Here is a 20,709-nt window from a genome sequence, read left to right on the forward strand (position 1 = left end):
CTGTCTAAGCCTAGGTTCACACTGATGCGGTGCAGTAAATCCCATGTGATTCGCACAGGAACCGCACCGAAATTCCTGTACAAATCACATGCAATTTGTATGTGGTGTGATTAGAGCCATACATTTCGTATGGCCCTATTTGCACTGCACCCAAAACGTGCAGGACCCTTTTTTGGTCCGAACTAGAATCGGATCGCATAGGTATTCACACTTATGCGATCCGATTCTGGACATCGCACCATGTTTTGCGGATCACTTTCGGGGTGTTAACATACACAGCCGCATCGGTTCATATTAACGGGGTGCGATTGTGATGCGGCGCATAATTCGCACTGAAAACACGGCGAATTCCGCACCGCATCAGTGTGAACCAGGGCTAAGTGTAAAACAGAATGTGGCAGGGAAGCTGCATGGGCTTCTGTGGAGCATGGGCCAGGGTCATCACTGCCTCCCCTGACATTTCACCAGTGGTTGGAAGGGTGTGGCAAAAACATGTTTCAATTATGGAGTTTTGTCGCCCTAAAACTGCAAATGAGCCCTTACTGTCCTGAGCCCCCCAAAAGGCTGCTTTCACACTAATGCACTGTGGTTTTTGGGTGCAGCGCCATAGATTTCTATCAGTGCACCGAAACTACAGGATATAATAAAAGTTTATGGCTTAGGACAGCTAACTCGCTGCATCCATGGATTGGTGTGAAATCAACCTAATTGTTAACCCTTTTATAGGTGCTAATATGGCCATTGCAAAAGCACAGTGTACATGTTGTTTAATACACTGAGCTTTTCCTCTTCCAGCCTTCGCTGGCATCGAAGTCCCAGCTGCTAGAAAAGTCCCAGGTAAAGTGCACTTGGTATCACGTCACCTGGGACAAGAGTCGATGCTACTGAGGAAGTATCGGCTTATGGGGCTCCTGCTTCCTTGGGCTCGGTGCACTCTGATGCTCTGGAATAGCGGGTCAGCAAGCCCAGATGACAATCAATGAGTTACCGTCCCTAGGCATGCGCTTCCCTGGTTTGAGGTCGCAGGCCATTTTCAGTCTGAATCACAGTAGCAAGACCAGCAAGTAAAAAGCCACTCACATTAGTGCATGCAAGCTCATAGGAAACTTTTCCCGCATTTTAATCAGTCATATGGATTGCAGTGTGCAGTACACTGAGCGATCTTACCTTAGATTTTTTTTTTTGCAGAAACGTAGTACAGTCCATGTAATATGATTTCCTGTGGGACAAGTTCACCCGGTGTATTTTTGGACAGCGCAGACTTTTTTGAATGCAAACCGTTGCGTTTTTGGTTCTATAGACTTCAATGGGAACGCTGCAGAAAAGCAAGTATTGTGTTTTTGCTGCGTTTTAAATCTGCCTAGCAACAAGAAAAAAACAAACGCAATGCAGGAATGCATCCAACGCAACCTGCATAGGTGTGAACCTAGGGTTACAGATCCAAGCATAAGTAGTTTCAGTGTATCAAAAGCAATGTACTTCCAAGGCTGGGATTTTGTTGCACTACAAAAAAGAAGAAAAAAAAAAAAAAAAGGCTAAGCTGCTCCCAATACTCTAGTTTCCTTGCAGGTTTTTTTTTTTTTTTGTAGTGAAAACATCCGATTGGCTGGAGTATGAGCAACACAGGGATTGGTAGTCATGATTGCTCACCCACATAGGTAGGATTTGCCACTTAATAGCTGTAAAGCATTTCTTACAAATGACTAGTACTAAATTTTAAAATTTCTGAAACTTTATTAATATTGACTTAAATAATAAATACATCTTTGTATACAAAGGAAAACCCACCTATCAGAAGCAAGAAACTCCAGAGTCAGGTATTGCACACCTCCTGTACTAACATGCATGGCAACAGGCAGAAAAAGTTGTGAGAAGGTTGGTAAATCCTTGGGCTGCATTCACAAAACGAAGGGTACCACAAATGTAACACACATTGTTAAAGTGGAACAACCACTTGATAAAAATCATGTTCTTTAGCAACGAAAATACATTCCATAATAATAATAATGCAACCAACATTAGTGTGTGCTGTAAATTGCCCCCAGCATTGTTACAGTTTCTTCTTGCTGGAGGCTGCCATTGCGCTGAAGCTCAGAGCCCCTGAGCAGCAATAAATCTTCAGGAGGACAGCAGATCGGCCCCTACCTTTTTGGCACAGTGCCAAAAAATTGAGAGCAACTGAGCAGAGCATGTGCAAAGCAGGGTGAGAGAGTGTATTACTGGATTTTAGGCATTTATTTTTAATGTTTTACATCGCAATCCCTGCAAAAGGGGCCAGCCTGAAGTGATCTACTTTTCTGATTAAAGTTCCACTTTAATGGCACCCCAAACGCAGAAAGCAAGATGGAAGAAGCTCAAAAAGATGCTTGAGGTTCTGAAGCATTTGTGGCATATAGGGCAGCCCATTCAAATGGATAGGGTGTCCTATGTGCGACACGTGCGTATTGGGGCTTAGACTAAATCTTGGTTTAACCCCTTGGCGCCTGCGCCTCCCAGCCCTTTAAGGGTTTCAGAAGCCGGGGGGAGGGGTTTTAGGATTATGTGACCGCCGTGATTCACCATCACATGATCGGAAAAGGTCCCGTTCGAAAGAGGAGATCGGGACATTTCCGTGAGTACCGGACATGTGTGCTGGGAGCACTCTCAGTACATATGTTTTTGTTAATTGCACGGAAATGTGCGGCTGCTCGGCGTCAAGGCCCAGAAGCCACACATTTGCGTGTGGCCGGCGTGAAGAGGTTAATTTATATTTATCCAAGAACAAAAATGTAATATATTGGCTTACCAGGCCTTAAATATGGTAAATGCTATTTTTTTTTTTTTTTTTTTTTTTTTTTTTTTAGGAGTACAGAAAATACTTGTTGATCTTGCCAGAAATCCAGTAACGCCTTGTGCAGTGGATTCAAATATATAACATATGGGCTTTCCTAGTGAAATAATGAACAGGCAGGGTTTTGTGTATTCCTTCATTCTCTGTCCAGTCACATGCTGGGGGAAGTACAGGACCAGTACACGCTACTTATGACAATGAACAGCCTTTTTTTTTTTTTTTTGTACCAGAATTTGGCAGAACAAAAAATGCCTGTAAATGTTATAATATATATGTGTATATGTAAGAGAATTTATGCATATATGTCATTTGAGCGTAAATGCATTATGCTGCCCAGAATATTCATTTATTCTGGCCACTGGAATACATTTACACACATACCATGTGCATTTATATGTGTATGCCCATTTTTTTCTGCTCAAACGCTCTTATCAGAATGCACTTTTGGTGGTTTCTATTCTGCCTGTAAATGCTCCTCTTCAAATACTCCTTTAAACACGTGTGCATGGCCACATAGGCTAACAAAGAGGTGGCATTTACAGGCATAAAAACAAATAAATGCAGAACATCTGTACAAGTGGTGTGTTTTAAGCACTATGCACGAGGCCATAAAGTGATACTACAAAAAAAAAAAATCAGTTTTGTAAATTGCGTATTTTAAACATTTATTTTAGCTTATACTAAAAAAAGAAAAATTTTTACTAAATCGGACCAACTGTCTTCATTGCTAAGACTTTTAGATAATCTAGATAGATTATAGATAGATAATCTAGATAGTCTAGATAACATTGTAGGCATTATTTAAGCAGAAATCCTAGAAAGTTCCAAAACCCTTTCACAGCTGTATAATGGGTGTATACGAATCTCATTTTCTCTGATTATAGGGCAAGGTCTGTACTGTCCATGCAGAGAAAAAAAAAAAAAAAGTTGATTCACACGCTGTATTTAGCAAGGTTCTGGTTTTGGTTGAATTCCGTGTAAGTCAGGTTTTTCAAGATCTCAGGCTTTGCCATAGTTTTTGATAAATGGAAAAAGCACCTTCATTTTTGAGGTAAGGGAAGCACTTCTGTCATTAACAGTTACATTTCTTTGTGTGCAGATTGTCTGCCTTTTCTAACAAGTTCACAGATTCTTCATTGGACTTATTGCCAAGTACTTCATGCTGTTAACAAAAGAAAAAAAAAACGAACAACTGGTAAAAGGAAAAGCAGCTTTAGACCTCAAATGTTTTTTTTTTTTTAAATTACCTTGTCCTACCCCAGTGGCACAACTGAGACCTGCTTTTGAACTTGCAAAAAGCCTTTTCATTTAGGGTGCATTCACCCCTCCGAATGCACCCTGCCTCTGATTAGATGCAAGCGTTCTCACAATTGGCTGAAGGAGGCAGCCCCATTGAAAGGAATGGGAGGCTGCCAGCTCCTGCAGCTAATTGCGGCAGCTCATAAGTGATCGCTAATGCAGCGAAGACAAGGTTCACACTTGTGTGGGTGCAGGAATCGCACCTGTTCCCGAAATCAAAACGTGCTGCTCTTTTACAGGACTGTGGGGCTGTCAATCATTCTTGGCACCATCATGCATCCAATAACGCTGCACTTTTGTGGGTGCAAGAAATCGCATGGCGCAAACACACCATACGATTTCGCTGCAGCTACATTTTTAAAACAAAAAGGTGCAGGAACAAATGAAAGGGCTGCCGTTAATGCATGAAGCCAGTTTGCCTGCATCCAGGGCCAAAATCTGAGCAGTGTAAGGCCAACTTTAAAGTAAGCTTTTCCAAGGTGGGCTTTCAACCACGTCCCTGTAGGGGGTTAAGTATCTGACCAACTATCTGCGATTGCAGATTTTTTGCATTGTAAAAGGTTGCCTAAGGACCAATTCACACCAGTTGATTGCAGTAAAGCATTTGTAGAACAACTGTATAAATGCCCAAGAAGACCTGCATGCATTTCCAAACTTTTTTGGGGCCAGGTTATTATACCCCGGTCACACTGAATACGAATTGGCATGCAATTTGCATGCCATGCGATTTACAAATCGCATGCCAAGTCGCCCCCTAGTGTCCGCAATTACAGCAGTCACATTGGTGCGGTTCTGACTTGGTTGGAGCCGCACTGATTTCCAAAGTAGTACATGCACTACTTTTGGTGCGATTTGCATAGACATCTGTGTCATCTTGGGCAATTATACAGTTGATTTTACTGTTCTACAAATGCTTTACTGCAAGTTCTTGCAAATCGCACCTGAAATCAGCAGTTAACCTGACTTTGAAATTGTGCGACTTCACTGTAAGTCGCACGATTTCAAAGGCGGGTTTGATGTGACCGGAGTGTTATTGAATGACAGGAATCGGTTCAAGGAAAACATAGATGGGCCTAGGCCTTGTTCACACGTACAGGAAGGAATTTTCTTTTCCCAGCAGGGGCAAATTGGATCATGCTTTGCTTTATTTTTTTGGCCTTCCTCTGGATCAACTGTGGGTATAGGATTATAACTTTTTTTTTTTCTTCTTTTTATGGTTGAACTGGATGGACTGTTGTCTTTTTTCAGCCAGACTAACTGTGTAACATTAAGCATTTGCCTGTACGAGGGTCTTGTTTGCCCGCATAAGGATGCACAGGTGTTTCATGCAAACTTTGTGCAGGCAGTCCAATTCTTGTCAGCTGAGACACAGCATTGCACGGATACAGCCACTGCTCCCAATCTGACATCCGGATTCAGGGACCCACACCCCCAAGTATGTCAGAATGGGAGTAGTAGCTATGTCCACACAACTGCTGCACCTCAATTGACAGGAATAGGGCTGCATGAACACCTGTGCATCCCCGTATGGGCAAACTAGGGCCTCGCACAGGTGTACACTTAAGTACACCCATGTGAATGAGGCCTAAAAATGATGTTGAGGGTGCCTTCTTTCTTCAACCTCTCACCATCTATTCTCACTGAATTTTGTAATTTGTGACACTTTTTTTGTGTGGTATAGAAATAGCCAATGTATACCCCAAGGCTTTCAATGACGTAGGATGAACAAGATATTACATTTTTAGCAATAAGCTACACTTTCCCTATAGGTAATAAAGATGAATACATTTTCTCAATTATACATACATGTTTCAGGGCTAGCCTGATGGCTTGCACAAATGCTTCCTCTACATTCACCGCTGCCTTTGCACTTGTTTCAAAGTATTCTGCATTATACGACTTGCACCACTCCTGTGCTTGACGAGGAGAAACCTGTAATCAAATACAGCAAAGCGAGGTGGTTGTTATAGCAAGTATACTCTTCTTTATAATATAAATATGTACATACACACTATATATATATACATACATACACTATATATATATACATACACTATATATATATACATACATACACTATATATATATATATATATTCCCCCCTCCCATTTAAAAAGGGTAGCTCCGCTTCTACTTTCATGGGAAAAAAATAGCAAATTAAAAAAAAAAAATTCTAATAGTATAGCATATGCAATTGTGACAAGTCATATTGCAATGAAATGTTTTTCAAAAGCATTTTTCCTTTTCAATCTGCAGCGCTGTAATTTCCTGAAAAATGCAATAAGACAACCTGGAGGCGTTCTGTACACCGATGGTGTATTAAACGCCCCCCAGAAATGTAATTTTCTGCTTGTGCGGTTGGCTTACTGATTTTCCCAGAAGTTTGCACCGAGATACAAGTCAGATTTCTGGTAGGGGGGGGGAGTGTGAGACATTCAGCCTCCCAGAGGATTTGGCTTATTTAGAGAAATTACTTTATGAGGCTTGTGCATTACATAGCATCAACGTGGTGGCCTTTGTTTTTATGAACGACTTGTAAAATACAGGCGCAGTGTCAAGTAAACACGTGTACAGCGTATAGTGGAACGCAATGTCCACGGTCTGCTATAAACAAGCCCTTAAGTGATTATCAACTGCAGCACTACCTGCATAATATTCCTTTTAAGTTACAAATCAGTTACTTGCAACCGAGAGTTTGTCATTGGATCGAACTGCATTGTGTGCAGTAGCTAGTATGTTTAGAAGGAATATTTGATCTCACAGGCTTTATTTCCCACTACAAGCCTAAAACTTCTGTTTCTCTTCTTAAATATACTCCTTTAGCAGACTAAAGGAAACAGCTTTTCACGTTTAAATTTTGAGGTTTAAAGAAGAACTCCAGGTAAAATGTTTATTTTCCCATGCAGTGGGTCTATGCCCGCACCCCATGGGTTAACTGCTTGCTTTTATCTAGGGGATGGGAGAGCGGAGATATACTTACCTAATCTGGTGATCCTCCAAGTGCAAAACCAGTCCCCTCCATTCTTGCCCCCCCACACTATAGCAGTCTTATGAATGGATCTGATGTCATCACGCCCATAGACCGGCTGTAGACGTGAGGGCGGCAGGAACAGTCCACTGCTGGATGTGGGGGGGGGGGGGGGGGGAGCACGGTTTTCCAAAGGATTGGGCGAGTATAGCTTTTCCTTGCGCCCCTGGACAAAATGAACAGTTAACCTATGCAGTGTGGGCACAGCCCAGGAGTTTCTTTTGAAATAATCCACCTGCATCAAAAGAGGTGATCATGATGCTGATCTAGGAAATATTTGCATGATTGCTACAGTAGGTCATGCACATAGCGTATGTGTGCCACGTTGTAAAGATGTCTCTACAGAACCACCCGTCTTATCCACACAACGCCTCTCGTGCAAACAACTGCTGAATGGTGTGTACAGCCGCCAGCCAAGCGTGAGCCAGGATACAGGTGCAGAAACCAGAGAACTCTCAAGTGGCAGACTAATTGTGGTTTCTATGGACGGTATAGACTGAGTCTAACTGGGAGGCCAAGCTTTACCAAAAAAAACCTCTGAACTTCTATTTTATCTACAGTCAAATAATCGTAAAAAAAAGAAACAAAAAAACCCCAAAACGTTTACTCTAACTTGAACGGAGAGTGAAAACAACTAGTGCTACTGTTAATAAAAAGCATGCATTGTATTCTGTCATTTGTTTAGCTTACAATAACACTATAGTGATACAAAGCATGGCTAAGTTACAGATGATGGGTCCATTTATTAAAACATTTCCTCAACATTTGCACAACTGATGCAAATAATCCCCTGTAATATGTCTACTAAATGTATTTCCTTTAGCCTCCTACCGGTCTGATTATGTCAATATTTCTGTGCTCAAAGCAGTACTTTTTTTGCATGGAAATATGTATTTTTTTATTGTAGGCCTGTAATTTTTAGGAATAACTCACTGAAATCGGTCCGAACAAGAGTCTAGTAAACATCCCGGGTATGTTACAATTTCAAACACAAAATCATAAAATATAATTTAATAAATAATCATAAAAAATAATATAAACAACATTTAATTCAATAATATAATCAAACCAAAAACACTGAAATTTGAAATATAGCGCCAAGTTCGCACATCACTGAGCAAAGTCGCAGAATCGTTTTCAGTGTCTGATGACGAATTTCCCCCACGAATCATTATCACTCAATTCTGCAAGTGGTTCTGATTTACTATCGCTGTTCTCTAGCCGGTCTGAAACCGCTTTTGACCTAAAGGGACGCTTTTTGGACGCCATGGACTGTTCTCAGTTTTCAGGAAGAAAGAACAGTAAAAATGCAGGTAAGGCAAAGGACAAAGCACTCGGGACAAAATGTATGTGAAATGGTTTGATACAGGAATGTTTTACTATGTGATTTTAGTGTATTTAGTGAATGTCACTTTTTGTCATTTTCAAATTTCCTGCCGTTCCGTCCCCGTACGTCCCGACGTCGCAGGGGACGGAACCCAGAAGACAGATGCCGGCATCCGTTGGAGGACATTACAGGGGTCACTGCAGAAGGGACATCGCGGGAGCGCAGGAGAAGGTAAGTGAAGAACAGATCCTGGAGCAGCGCTACATGGTAAGCCCGAGTGTAGCTCGGGGTTACCGCTTGTGGTACTGAAACTTTACCCCGAGCTACACTCGAGAATACCGCCAGGGAGGCTACTTGTCAGCCCCATCTAGTGGCTATAATGCACTATTTTCCTGATAAAAGGTATTTCAAGAAAACTGCATTATGGCCACTGGATGGAGCTGACGATCATAGTAAATACACATATTAGACACATTACAGGGATTTGTTTTTACAACATTTTTTATATCTTATTTTTATGTTAAACTAAAAAAGGTGAATGAACAAAGCTTATAAACTGTAAAAAGTAAAATAAAAACATAATAGTTGAAGAGAAAAAACAATGTAGTGCTACCCTTTAGGGCTGCTGTGGATTGAATAGGTTTTTGTGAGGTATTGCAAAAGCAGCCAGGCACACAGCAGCAATCCATCCATACTTGGGAGGGCGATCTGGGGGTGATGCAGGATACTCCCAGAATGAAGCAAGTTGCTATTGGAGGACACTTCTTTATTAGTAGTGATAATGGTTTTCACAGAGATAGAAGACTAGAGCAGTATGAATGTGCACAGCTAGAGACTATGCAGAACTATGTAGAGCAGGTAATCGCAGAACTGAAGCAGTCCACATTTCACGACCATGAATACTTCAGCATAAGTGAACAGGATCCATTCACAGGATACTAGAACGCACACAGTCCATAAGTGCAGCCCCGACTAGGTAGACCAGTGTCTAGCCAAGTGCACGTAGCCCCCCTGGAGCTCGTGGTTCCACTCCAATCCAGGTGAAAGACAATATCCTCTGGGCTCCAAACTATTTACCAGGAACCTGTCCACCATGTGGGCACACCTCGCCAGAGATTGGATAAGCCCTTCTAAATATTCAGCCTGGGTATTTGAATCCTCCTGCCCTAACCTCCAGAAGCTTTTTCTAGAGGCAGGGAAAGTAATCAAACACCCAGCCTGTGGAGCTCCAAGCAGGCCATACTAAACAATCCTGGCTGCTGTGATTACAGGAGAAGTCCAAATTAAATTTGCCTAACTGCCTATCAGAGAAGATGTTACACAGATTAAAAAAAAGTTACATAGGGCTGATTAAAGTATGTAGCCAAAACCATTTTTCAGCTCTGGATAAAATAGGGAAGGATAAGAACACAGTCAAGTTTTTCTTGCTGTTTGTATCCCTGCAAAAGGGAGTGTTACCCTCCCTATTTGCCCTGTTGGCCACTCTACCCAAGACAATGTGATGGTAAATCCAAAATGTTATAATTCCCACCAGAACAAGAGGGAAGGGCAAGTCTTCCAATGGGACACCTGTTCCAGGGACAACAATCTAGGAGGTGACTTTCCCTTACTTTCTAGAGATTTCCTGTCCTTTCCAATACGTCTCCAGGACAGGAGATGAAAGGGAATCTCCCAATGGAAATAGACAGCAAAAAAATAAACTGCAAAAATTGGCTGCTCAGTAGGGCGGCGGAGGTATGTTAGTGGGTGGTGAGACCGCCACGAAGAGATGTCTGTCAGGGGGATGGCCTGGGGAGATAACTGGCAACTTGGGTGATGCAGGAGGGGAAGAATTTTGTAAGAGGGGATGGGGGTAGAAACGGCAAAGGAGGAACGTTTTTGAGCTTGGGAGGGAAGTGAGGCGACCAAAGAAAAGTACGTCTTTAAGGGGTAGGTTCAGGTGAGGAGGCAGGGTGAGATGTCTGTCAAGAGGGGATATTCAGTAGGCTAGGGAATGTCAGTCATCCTCGGGGAGGGGTGTGAGAGGGCCAGGAAGGAATGTCTGTAGGCTTTGGAGGTGGGGGGTTGCTGGGGAGAGATGTCTGATAGAGGGATGAGTAATATGATGGTGGAGGTCCCATGGCTCCAATACTGCAGCTCCTGGAGGAGCTCTGTGGAGAGACTGCTGTAAAGCATGGGTGCTCAACCTGTGGCCCTCCAGGAACTACAAGTCTCATAAGGCATTGCAAGGCTGCAACAGCTGGAGGGCCACAGGTTTGAGCACCCATGCTGTAAAGCCCAGGCCAGGTGCTCTACATTGCTGGCTGTAGAGCCTGATCTTATTTCACTATGGCAATGACATGTCTGGTGCTGCTGCTATACCATATCTTGCTTGGGGACCTGTGCCATACACCTTAACGTTGTGCTGCCTGGGGAACTGTGCCATACACACTAATGTTGTGCTGCCTGGGGAACTGTGCCATACACCATGTTCTGCCTGGTGTACTGTGCCATACACCCTAATGTTGTGCTGCCTGGGAAACTGTGCCATGCACCCTAATGTTGTGCTGCCTGGGGAACTGTGCCATGCACCCTAATGTTGTGCTGCCTGGGGAACTGTGCCATGCACCCTAACGTTGTGCTGCCTGGGGAACTGTGCCATGCACCCTAACGTTGTGCTGCCTGGGGAACTGTGCCATGCACCCTAACGTTGTGCTGCCTGGGGAACTGTGCCATACACCCTAATGTTGTGCTGCCTGGTGAACTGTGCCATGCACCCTAATGTTGTGCTGCCTGTTGAACTGTGCCATACACCCTAATGTTGTGCTGCCAGGTGAACTGTGCCATACACCCTAATGTTGTGCTGCCTGGGGAACTGTGCCATGCACCCTAATGTTGTGCTGCCTGGTGAACTGTGCCATACACCCTAATGTTGTGCTGCCTGGGAAACTGTGCCATGCACACTAACGTTGTGCTGCCTGGGGAACTGTGCCATACACCTTAATGTTGTGCTGCCTGGGGAACTGTGCCATACACCCTAATGTTGTGCTGCCTTGGGAACTGTGCCATACACCCTAATGTTGTGCTGCCTTGGGAACTGTGCCATACACCCTAATGTTGTGCTGCCTGGGGAACTGTGCCATACACCCTAATGTTGTGCTGCCTGGGGAACTGTGCCATACAGGTTAATGTTGTGCTGCCTGGGGAACTGTGCCATACACCTTAATGTTGTGCTGCCTGGGGAACTGTGCCATACACCTAAATGTTGTGCTGCCTGGGGAACTGTGCCATACAGGTTAATGTTGTGCTGCCTGGGGAACTGTGCCATGCACCTTAATGTTGTGCTGCCTGGGGAACTGTGCCATACACCTTAATGTTGTGCTGCCTGGGGAACTGTGCCATGCACCGTAATGTTGTGCTGCCTGGGGAACTGTGCCATGCACCGTAATGTTGTGCTGCGTGGGGGTCTGTGCCATGCACCTTAATGTTGTGCTGCCTGGGGAACTGTGCCATGCACACTAACGTTGTGCTGCCTGGGGAACTGTGCCATACACCTTAATGTTGTGCTGCCTGGGGAACTGTGCCATACACCTAAATGTTGTGCTGCGTGGGGGTCTGTGTCATGCACCTTAATGTTGTGCTGCCTGGGGAACTGGTCAAAACGTCTCTGAATGACTACACTGGAAAAAGAGACAGTGTTATACATGCCTCTCTTTATGCCTTTGGATCCTTTTTAAGAACTAGAAGATAGGAGAATTTGTTTTTCAGACTAAGTTGATTACAAGCTCAAGAGCCGTCATCCTTATTGCAGAGAGCTGCTTTTCATTTTTAAAAGGCCTGGGAAGTGCAGAAAAAATAAGCCATAATCATGATTTTGTTCCATTTTTGTAAAGTTTATTAAATAATCAATGAAAAAGTAAAAGTCCGCACTGACTGTTCTCATCTTTCATCTCACACGGATTCCCTTTCAATGCATAGTAAACTATAGTCCACCTTTCTAAGTTCATAGTAAATACAATAAAACAGCCCAGAGAAGTAATAACAGGCTTGTTTGCTCAGTGACGCATCGGCTGCAGTACTAAACAAGGCACTAACCTGACGTTCCTCCAGATCTGTCTTGTTGGCAATCACCACAAAGGGAAATTTGTCTGGAGATGAAGGATCAGCTTGTACCAGAAATTCTCTATGCCAGGTGTCAAGAGCGTGGAAGGAATTAGGGGATGTCACGTCAAAGACCAGCAAACAACAGTCTGTGCCCCTGTAGAGTGCTGCACCCAGAGACTGAAAGCGCTCTGTGCCCGCTGTATCCCAAATCTGGACAAAAAGAGAAACATTAATATAAAAGTCTAATTAAATTGTCTATATTACTCAATAAGGACTAATCATTTTTGAATCTGTTCTAGAAATTGATAGAGGATGAAAGAATCTTATTGTTTTGGGGCAGTACAAACAATTCTTCTATTCATTTAGGGGACCCATTTGGGGAAACTATGGCCTAGGACAGTGGTCGGCAAGCCGCGGCTCGCGAGCCACATGCGGCTCTTTACACATTTTAATGCGGCTCTTCTCGCTCCCCTCCCCTCCCCCCTCTCGGGCGGCCGCTCCCCTCCCCTCCCTCCTCTCGGGTGGCCGAGGACTCTGCAGCTAGCCCAGCAATGATTGGCCAGTCTCGCTGCCACTCACATCCTGATAGCTAGTGATTGGCTGTCAGGATGTGTGTAGGCGGGGCAGCGTGACGAACGTGAGGGGAGCTAGGCTCCTCTCACAGTCCGCCCTGAAGACCGGAACGGCGCGGGGAACACGGCGAGAGGAACGCGCGGAGCAAAGGTAAGTGAATTGACACAGGAGGGACTTGACTTACTACTACTATATGAGGGATGAATTAATATGGGGGATGAATTACTATGGGGGGATGAATTACTATATGGGGGAGGCATTACTATATGGGGGAGGCATTACTATATGGGGGAGGCATTACTATATGGGGGAGGCATTACTATATGGGGGAGGAATTACTATATGGGGGATGAATTACTATATGGGGGATGAATTACTATATGGGGGATGAATTACTATATGGGGGATGAATTACTATATGGGGGATGAATTACTATGGGGGATGAATTACTATATGGGGGATGAATTAATATGGGGGGATGAATTACTATAGGGGGGATGAATTACTATGGGGGATGAATTACTATGGGGGATGAATTACTATGGGGGATGAATTACTATATAGGGGATGAATTACTATAAAAACTTATTGAAACTAAAAACAGTGTACCATCCTATGTATTTTCAGTTTTAAAAATGTGGCTCTCAAAATAAATTTCAATCGTGGTTTTGGCGAGATTTGGCTCAGTTGAAAAAAAAAGGTTGCCCACCACTGGCCTAGGAAAAGCAGGCCATGGGGGCAAAGAACTAATTACCATTATTACCTGTGGTCTCCATGCAGTTGATCGTTTCCCCAGGACAGGTGCAGGTTTTTATCTGTCCAGTAAGTGGCACTGTGCCACTGTACAGATGGAGTGGGGTCTATCAAGGGATTTGTCTCCTCCTGGACCCAATTTGTGTCTCAGAGGTACCAGCTGTCTGACTGGACAGTGCAACATCTGCTGACCTTTGGCAGCCATCTTGGCGTGGGACCTTATAAAATAGGGTATCTGCAGCATTCGGACAGAGATTACACTTTTTAGGTAGAGTGAATAGCACAGGGGAGGTTCCTGGAGAGTAGAGTCAGCTCAGGGACAAGGCCTGTGCATAGGAAACATTCTGATATCTGAATTGGTATTGTGGGGCTGTTCTCACCAGCACTGGAGTACCTTCCTAGTACACCAGCAACTGTAACCCTTCTATATTGCCTATAGAAACGGTCTTATTCATTACGGTTAACCTATATAATATATACAAGATAAAGTACAATATCAGGAACTCTGTGTGTGTTATTTCCTAGATTAGGATCCCCTAGGCCCTGTCTACATTCTGGATATATAAATGTACAAAAGCTTTTTTGGGTGTGGTATACTCCTTATGTCATACCATGGACGTTTAGGATTGTCGAATCTCTACTTTGGTAGACTTAAAGTGGCTGTAAACCTTTAGATATAACCAGTGAAGTGACTGGCCTTAGATGATACACATAGATGAAAACAATCCTCCTATATAAGTTTTATCTGTCTATCTGTAGTCTTCTCTTCTCTACATACAAAGTGCAGAACTTATACAGCTTGTCCAAGCGGTCATAAAAAAGGGGGCGGAGAGGTGAAGTCACTCTGTAGAGCTCGGTGTGGAGAGCTCTTAAGAGTTGACGAGAGGAAAAAGACCCACCATCTCCACACAGCTTACAGGAACAGAGCTGAGGCTGTCAGTCTGCTGGAGCTCCCTTCCCTGTCACCATTTTTCTCTTGGTGTCAGCAAAACTTGTCAGAAGTGATTCATGCTGATAGTAGAGGAAAGAAGCAGCAGACAGAAATGTCACTTAGTGCTCTGGATTGAGAGAAGTATAGAGAGATATGCTTTGTTCATATTTCATGTCCGAGGTTTACAGCCAACAGCATTTTACAGAATGCCTAAAACTACATCAAACCCTTTGCCCTAAAGAAGCAAATAGTCCATTTCCCTACCACATTCATTTGCATGCCTGGAAATAAATTTGGAGGTAGCCAGTTTGCCTACCAGAATGTTTTTGGATTGTATAAGGAAATTGGAGCACAAAGAGTAAACCTACAAAACATAATGAGAGAACATACAAACGCCTAGACATACAAGGCAAGAATTCAAACTACTTAAGACATTGCATTGCCTGCTGGAGCCTCACTTAGCCCCCTTATGTCACTCATCACAAGTATCTCTTCAATGCATTTTGTAACCCCATAAGTTATAGGCAGCTTAAAGTATATGTATGGGCATGACCCAAATTTACCCTCAAGCTTCACAGCTCAGCTCGGTGTTGGCATGCCTTGAGTGCTAGTACCAACTGACTAATGTGGGCATCTGCAGGAGTTACATAAGGCGAAGACCAGGTGAAGATGTAAGCGATGGTAAAGGAGTTAAGAGGAAGAGTGTAGCTGTTCCTCGTAGGAGGGGGGCACTTTGAGAGATAAATGTATTATGTGAATAAGCTGTGCGTATTCTCATATTATAGCAAAAGCCTACTGCAGACTAGTTTCACTTTGATTACTCTCTGTGACATACCGTATTTTTCGCTCCATAAGACGCACTTTTTCCCCCCAAAAAATGGGGGAAAATGTCTGTGCGTCTTATGGAGCGAATATGGAGCGGCTGGGCCTGGTATTCCCCCCCGTCACCGCGTTTGAATACTGGACCGGCCGCTCGGCTCTTCTGTGCAGCAGAACCTGCAGACCTCCAGTGGTCCTACCTGCTCCTCAGTCCAGCGGTGTCCTCACCGTCTTCTCTCCCCAGAGCCTGCATCTTCAGTGTGGGCACCTGGCTGTGACAGCTTGTGGCTTCACGGCCGGGTGCTCACTGCGCATGCACGAGAAGTGCTGCGCTTTGTGAATGGCCCTGTGGTCTTCAGGGACCTGTCAAGTGTCCCAGAAGACTACGGGGAGGGAGGGGGGAAGGACATCTCCACAGGATTGGGAGCGGGTACCTGTCAAATTCGGGTACCCACTCCCCCCCCCCCCCGCTCCCCAAAGGTCAGCAGTCTCCGGCCGTCTCCTCTGCTGTGTCCGCAGTCTCCGGCCGTCTCCTCTGCTGTGTCCGCAGTCTCCGGCCCTCTCCTCTGCTGTGTCCGCAGTCTCCGGCCCTCTCCTCTGCTGTGTCCGCAGTCTCCGGCCAGCTCCTCTGCTGTGTCCGCAGTCTCCGGCCAGCTCCTCTGCTGTGTCCGCAGTCTCCGGCCAGCTCCTCTGCTGTGTCCGCAGTCTCCGGCCAGCTCCTCTGCTGTGTCCGCAGTCTCCGGCCAGCTCCTCTGCTGTGTCCGCAGTCTCCGGCCAGCTCCTCTGCTGTGTCCGCAGTCTCCGGCCATCTCCTCTGCTGTGTCCGCAGTCTCCGGCCATCTCCTCTGCTGTGTCCGCAGTCTCCGGCCATCTCCTCTGCTGTGTCCGCAGTCTCCGGCCATCTCCTCTGCTGTGTCCGCAGTCTCCGGCCATCTCCTCTGCTGTGTCCGCAGTCTCCGGCCATCTCCTCTGCTGTGTCCGCAGTCTCCGGCCATCTCCTCTGCTGTGTCCGCAGTCTCCGGCCATCTCCTCTGCTGTGTCCGCAGTCTCCGGCCATCTCCTCTGCTGTGTCCGCAGTCTCCGGCCATCTCCTCTGCTGTGTCCGCAGTCTCCGGCCATCTCCTCTGCTGTGTCCGCAGTCTCCGGCCATCTCCTCTGCTGTGTCCGCAGTCTGTGGCCATCTCCTCTGCTGTGTCCGCAGTCTCCGGTCATCTCCTGTACTGTGTCCGCAGTCTCCGGTCATCCCCTGTACTGTGTCCGCAGTCTCCGGTCATCTCCTGTACTGTGTCCGCAGTCTCCGGTCATCTCCTGTACTGTGTCCGCAGTCTCCGGTCATCTCCTGTACTATGTCCGCAGTCTCCGGTCATCTCCTGTACTGTGTCCGCAGTCTCCGGTCATCACCTGTACTATGTCTGCAGTCTCTGGTCATCTCCTCTACTATGTCTGCTTTCCATTGGTTCAGAATATTTTTTTTCTTGTTTTGCTCCTCTAAAACCTAGGTGCGTCTTATGGAGTGAAAAATCCGGCAATCACCAGACTTCCGAAGTTCTTGCAGGGACTGCTGCTTTGATCTTAGTTCCTACCCATGTAGACATGTTCCCCCAGGACTCCCAAGAGCACTTTCCCTACACACAGGGCATCAGCAGACTCTTGTTGGATCAAACAAGTAGCACTGAGCGGCGGTTAGAACTTATTGATGCAAGTCGGCCCTAGCGGTCAGAGGGGTATCAAAAGGATGGTGTTAAATTGTTACCAGTAAATTACATCAAGCAGGATTACGCTATGTGGATTCAAAATCGCTGTCTGATGCATTTCTGACTGTAAAGAGTATCACTGCATTTGTTTACATAGGGTTCATAAGCACCTGGCACATTCAAAGGTTCTTTATGAAAATTTGAATATATGTATATTGGCACATACTGATTTGCATACACTTTAGTTGATTCGGTACAGTAATTGGTGTGTATTTTTTTTTTGAAGGGGGAGGGGTCATCTAGGGGAAAATGCATGCATGCTTAGTCGCACCTACTAAACCTAGACTTAAGGGGATAAGTGACTGAAAACACTAGTTGGGATTTCAGTGTAGCAGGGGTGAAGTGTTGACAGTCCAAACATGAAATTAGAAGCTCACTGAATTCCTGGCAGGTCAACAGTTATTCACATTTTTCTGCACTTGCAGTGTTTTATAGGGATCAAACATGGGGAAATGTATTGCAGAGATATACTTAATGCTTTTTAATTCTGTGCCAACCCTGGAGAACTATGATGAATTGTCAATATTTGTAACAACCCCTGTGACTTTCACCTCACTTCTGTGTTCTTATATTATCTTTTGCAAATACACTCTGCACACATCATGTCAATCTACATGATGAGATCCCCAGAATCATTCTCCATGGACAAGCTCCTCCATCTGTACTTTGGACACAGGTAGATGCCCCTTTTGGTTGTTGTTTACCTGTGCTGTCACCAGTTTGTCATCTAGTCGTAGCTCTTTGGTGAAGAAGTCTGCTCCTATGGTGGCTCTGTAGAAGTTGGTGAAGCGGCTGTTGACGTAGTGGTTCATCAGTGCTGACTTTCCCACTCTGCAAGCCACAGAATCCTAATTAGATACACATTCAATGTGGGCACAAAGAAGTCATACTCCGTTCACTACTTGACTAGAACTAGTAAATTCTTTGCATTCCACCAGTCATGTGAGGTGGAGGGTAAACACAAATTATAAGATCAGAATCCATAGTCTGTAAAATCCACATAGGCCATTATTACCTATCCACGGATACAGTGTACACTGTCCTTTTCTCAACACAATCTGAGGAATCTGCTATCACAGCAGCCGTTTGAGCGGTTTTCAATACCATAGCAAGAAGATTTTTCTTTAGGAGGGACAGTCATGAAGTCTATCCCGAGATAATCAGGAGTATAGGCAAGTTAAAAAGTGGATCTAAACTGCAAATAAAGTCTGTTAAATTAGGTCACATGACCCAGAGTACCAAGGGTTCTCTTTGTTACAGTGTACAGGTAGTCTACCTAGTAGGGTAGGGTACACTAGTATGCTTACCTACCCTCCTTTAAAAGGGAATAGATGTGTAGCATATCCCTTAAGGAGCCGGTGGCAACCTTAATTTCTTTTCCCCAGTTAAAAGGGCACACAGCATTTTTCCCCAGTCTTCCACTGGCTTGAATAGAATAGTCTAGTTGTGTCTTTTTGATGTTTTATTGGAACATTGGACTTGGATGGGGTTAAGGGAGCAAGGGATACCCAAAACTGGTGAACTGAATCGTTTAACCACTTGCCGCCCACAGTACATTTACAGTGATGCTGAGAATGGCCCACAGCTAGCACATGGTACCTGGTCCAATCACAGCACCCTGTACCATGTGATTAGCTGTAGCCAATCACAGATCACAACTACTTTTCTCCATCTCACTGAGCTGCAAAATAGTCCCACAGAATTTCTACTGCTGGTGGGTGACTATAACTTCTTCCAAAAGACCAAGAGCTACACACAGTCGCTAATATCCAGCACTTAGGTAATCTACTCACAATGCTACAAGATCATCGGTTGCCTCCGATATCCACCAGTGACTCTTCAGCAAGGGGTGATGCGGACTCACATCACCATAGGACAGCTGGACACTTTTTGTCAGGAATGCACTCGCCAATAGTGGTGGGACTCACCTGCCTTGTGGGTTGCAGTACCAGGGCTGGCCAGCGGGTGCTCTCAGCAACCAGAGGCTCATTCCTGCAATCAGCCAAAACACCTGAGGCTGATTGCAGGAGGTGCATATAAGGAATGACCAGGACTATGATCTGGGCCTTGGTGTATGTTTCCCATGAGCCCTTGTACCTGGTATCCTGTGTTACTGCCTTGTTGCTGACCCTGCTTTGATCCGGACCTTTTCTTACCATCTCCTGTTGAACCCCTGGCTTGCCAGACCATCCTTCTGCCTGATCCTCGGTACCGCGCTGCCCGCTACCTGCTGAACCTGGCTTGTGACCCCGACCATTCTCTGCTTGCTCCTCCTGTACCACGCTGCCCGCACGATACCGACCCGGCCTGTCTGACTACGCTTACTTCACCCGACGATCCATCCATCCCGCACGGATCACCTTTGGTAAGTCTGCCTGCCTCTTCCCATCAGACTCCGTTCCTGCACTCCCCTGCTAGTACTCTCTACCACAGCCGGATGCACTCAGGGGTCGCGACCTGGTTCCAGTCTGCACCAAGTCCATCCCCACCATCAGGGGCCCTGGTGAATAGCAGGCTGGTACTTAGACCCTGCGCCCTGGGGAAATCCATGCTGTGGGCTGCTAGAGACACTGCCAGGTGGCACCTGACAGTACCTTACGGCCTGCCTGACCATTCCACCTCTACAGCCTGACTACGCCTGTGTTCTTGAAGCCTGCTACTTCCCTGTGTCAGTCCACACATTTCTGGTCATACCCGGATCCCTAACACTTTTCCCCAACTTCCTCCTAGCTCTCTCCAGTGAGCTTCTCCAGACTCAAGCTCACTTCAGGACTAGGCTTTGCAAATAGGCCCCCCTGCTAAGGCTCCAGCTGGGACCTCACTGTCTTCTAGATGGCAGCTCCAGTAATCCTGTCCCAGGGGCAAAGGCACTGCGCAGGGGTCTCCTCGAGCAGGAACTGGGCCCATGAATTCTCCTTTTCCTACCTCAGGCTTCAGACTTTTTATGGGCTTTTCAGCCACCTGTTTGGCACTCCTCCCCAGGGATTGGCTGGATTCCCCATACATTTTCAAGCTACCCACTCTTCCTCCCAGTATGATTATAGAATCCTCTAGAATATAGGGGGGAAGTAATCAGAGCAGCAGCCCATGAGACACTGAACAGGCCAGAATAATCATCCCCAGCTCCACTGATCAAAGAGGAGTGAAGCATAAATTTACCTAACAACCTGCACTAATCTCAGAGGGTGCCACACCTGGTTACTCTCTAATATCTTATAGATATACATGTGTAAAATAAACCCAACTTGATGTACTGTATATAAGTTCAATAATATGTGGTAGTGTTAGAAACCCTTGTTACTAATCCTCTT

The 20,709-nt window shown here is 45.4% G+C and overlaps 1 protein-coding gene across 2 annotated transcripts in view; it reads right to left on the bottom strand.

Annotated features, from left to right (window-relative positions):
- Window positions 1–1,714: 1,714 nt before the first annotated feature.
- The window catches only part of LOC149465201 (ras-related protein Rab-7a-like), a 36,555-nt gene continuing 17,560 nt past the window's right edge, over window positions 1,715–20,709 (bottom strand). The window contains exons 3-6 of one of the 2 annotated variants that reach the window (XM_089673524.1): window positions 18,103–18,229; window positions 12,559–12,777; window positions 5,936–6,061; window positions 1,715–3,992 (exon numbers count right to left, since the gene is read on the bottom strand). In XM_089673524.1, coding sequence (XP_089529650.1) covers window positions 3,903–3,992; window positions 5,936–6,061; window positions 12,559–12,777; window positions 18,103–18,229 — 562 coding nt within the window. In that variant the 3' untranslated portion in view covers window positions 1,715–3,902. The remainder of the gene's footprint in view (window positions 3,993–5,935; window positions 6,062–12,558; window positions 12,778–18,102; window positions 18,230–20,709) is intronic. The other variant, XM_089673525.1, reaches the window with a different exon arrangement.

This window comes from Staurois parvus, unplaced genomic scaffold, assembly GCF_062004578.1.
Source record: "Staurois parvus isolate SC_StPar_1 unplaced genomic scaffold, SC_StPar_1.0 ptg000140l, whole genome shotgun sequence".
Taxonomy (NCBI): Eukaryota; Metazoa; Chordata; class Amphibia; order Anura; family Ranidae; genus Staurois; species Staurois parvus.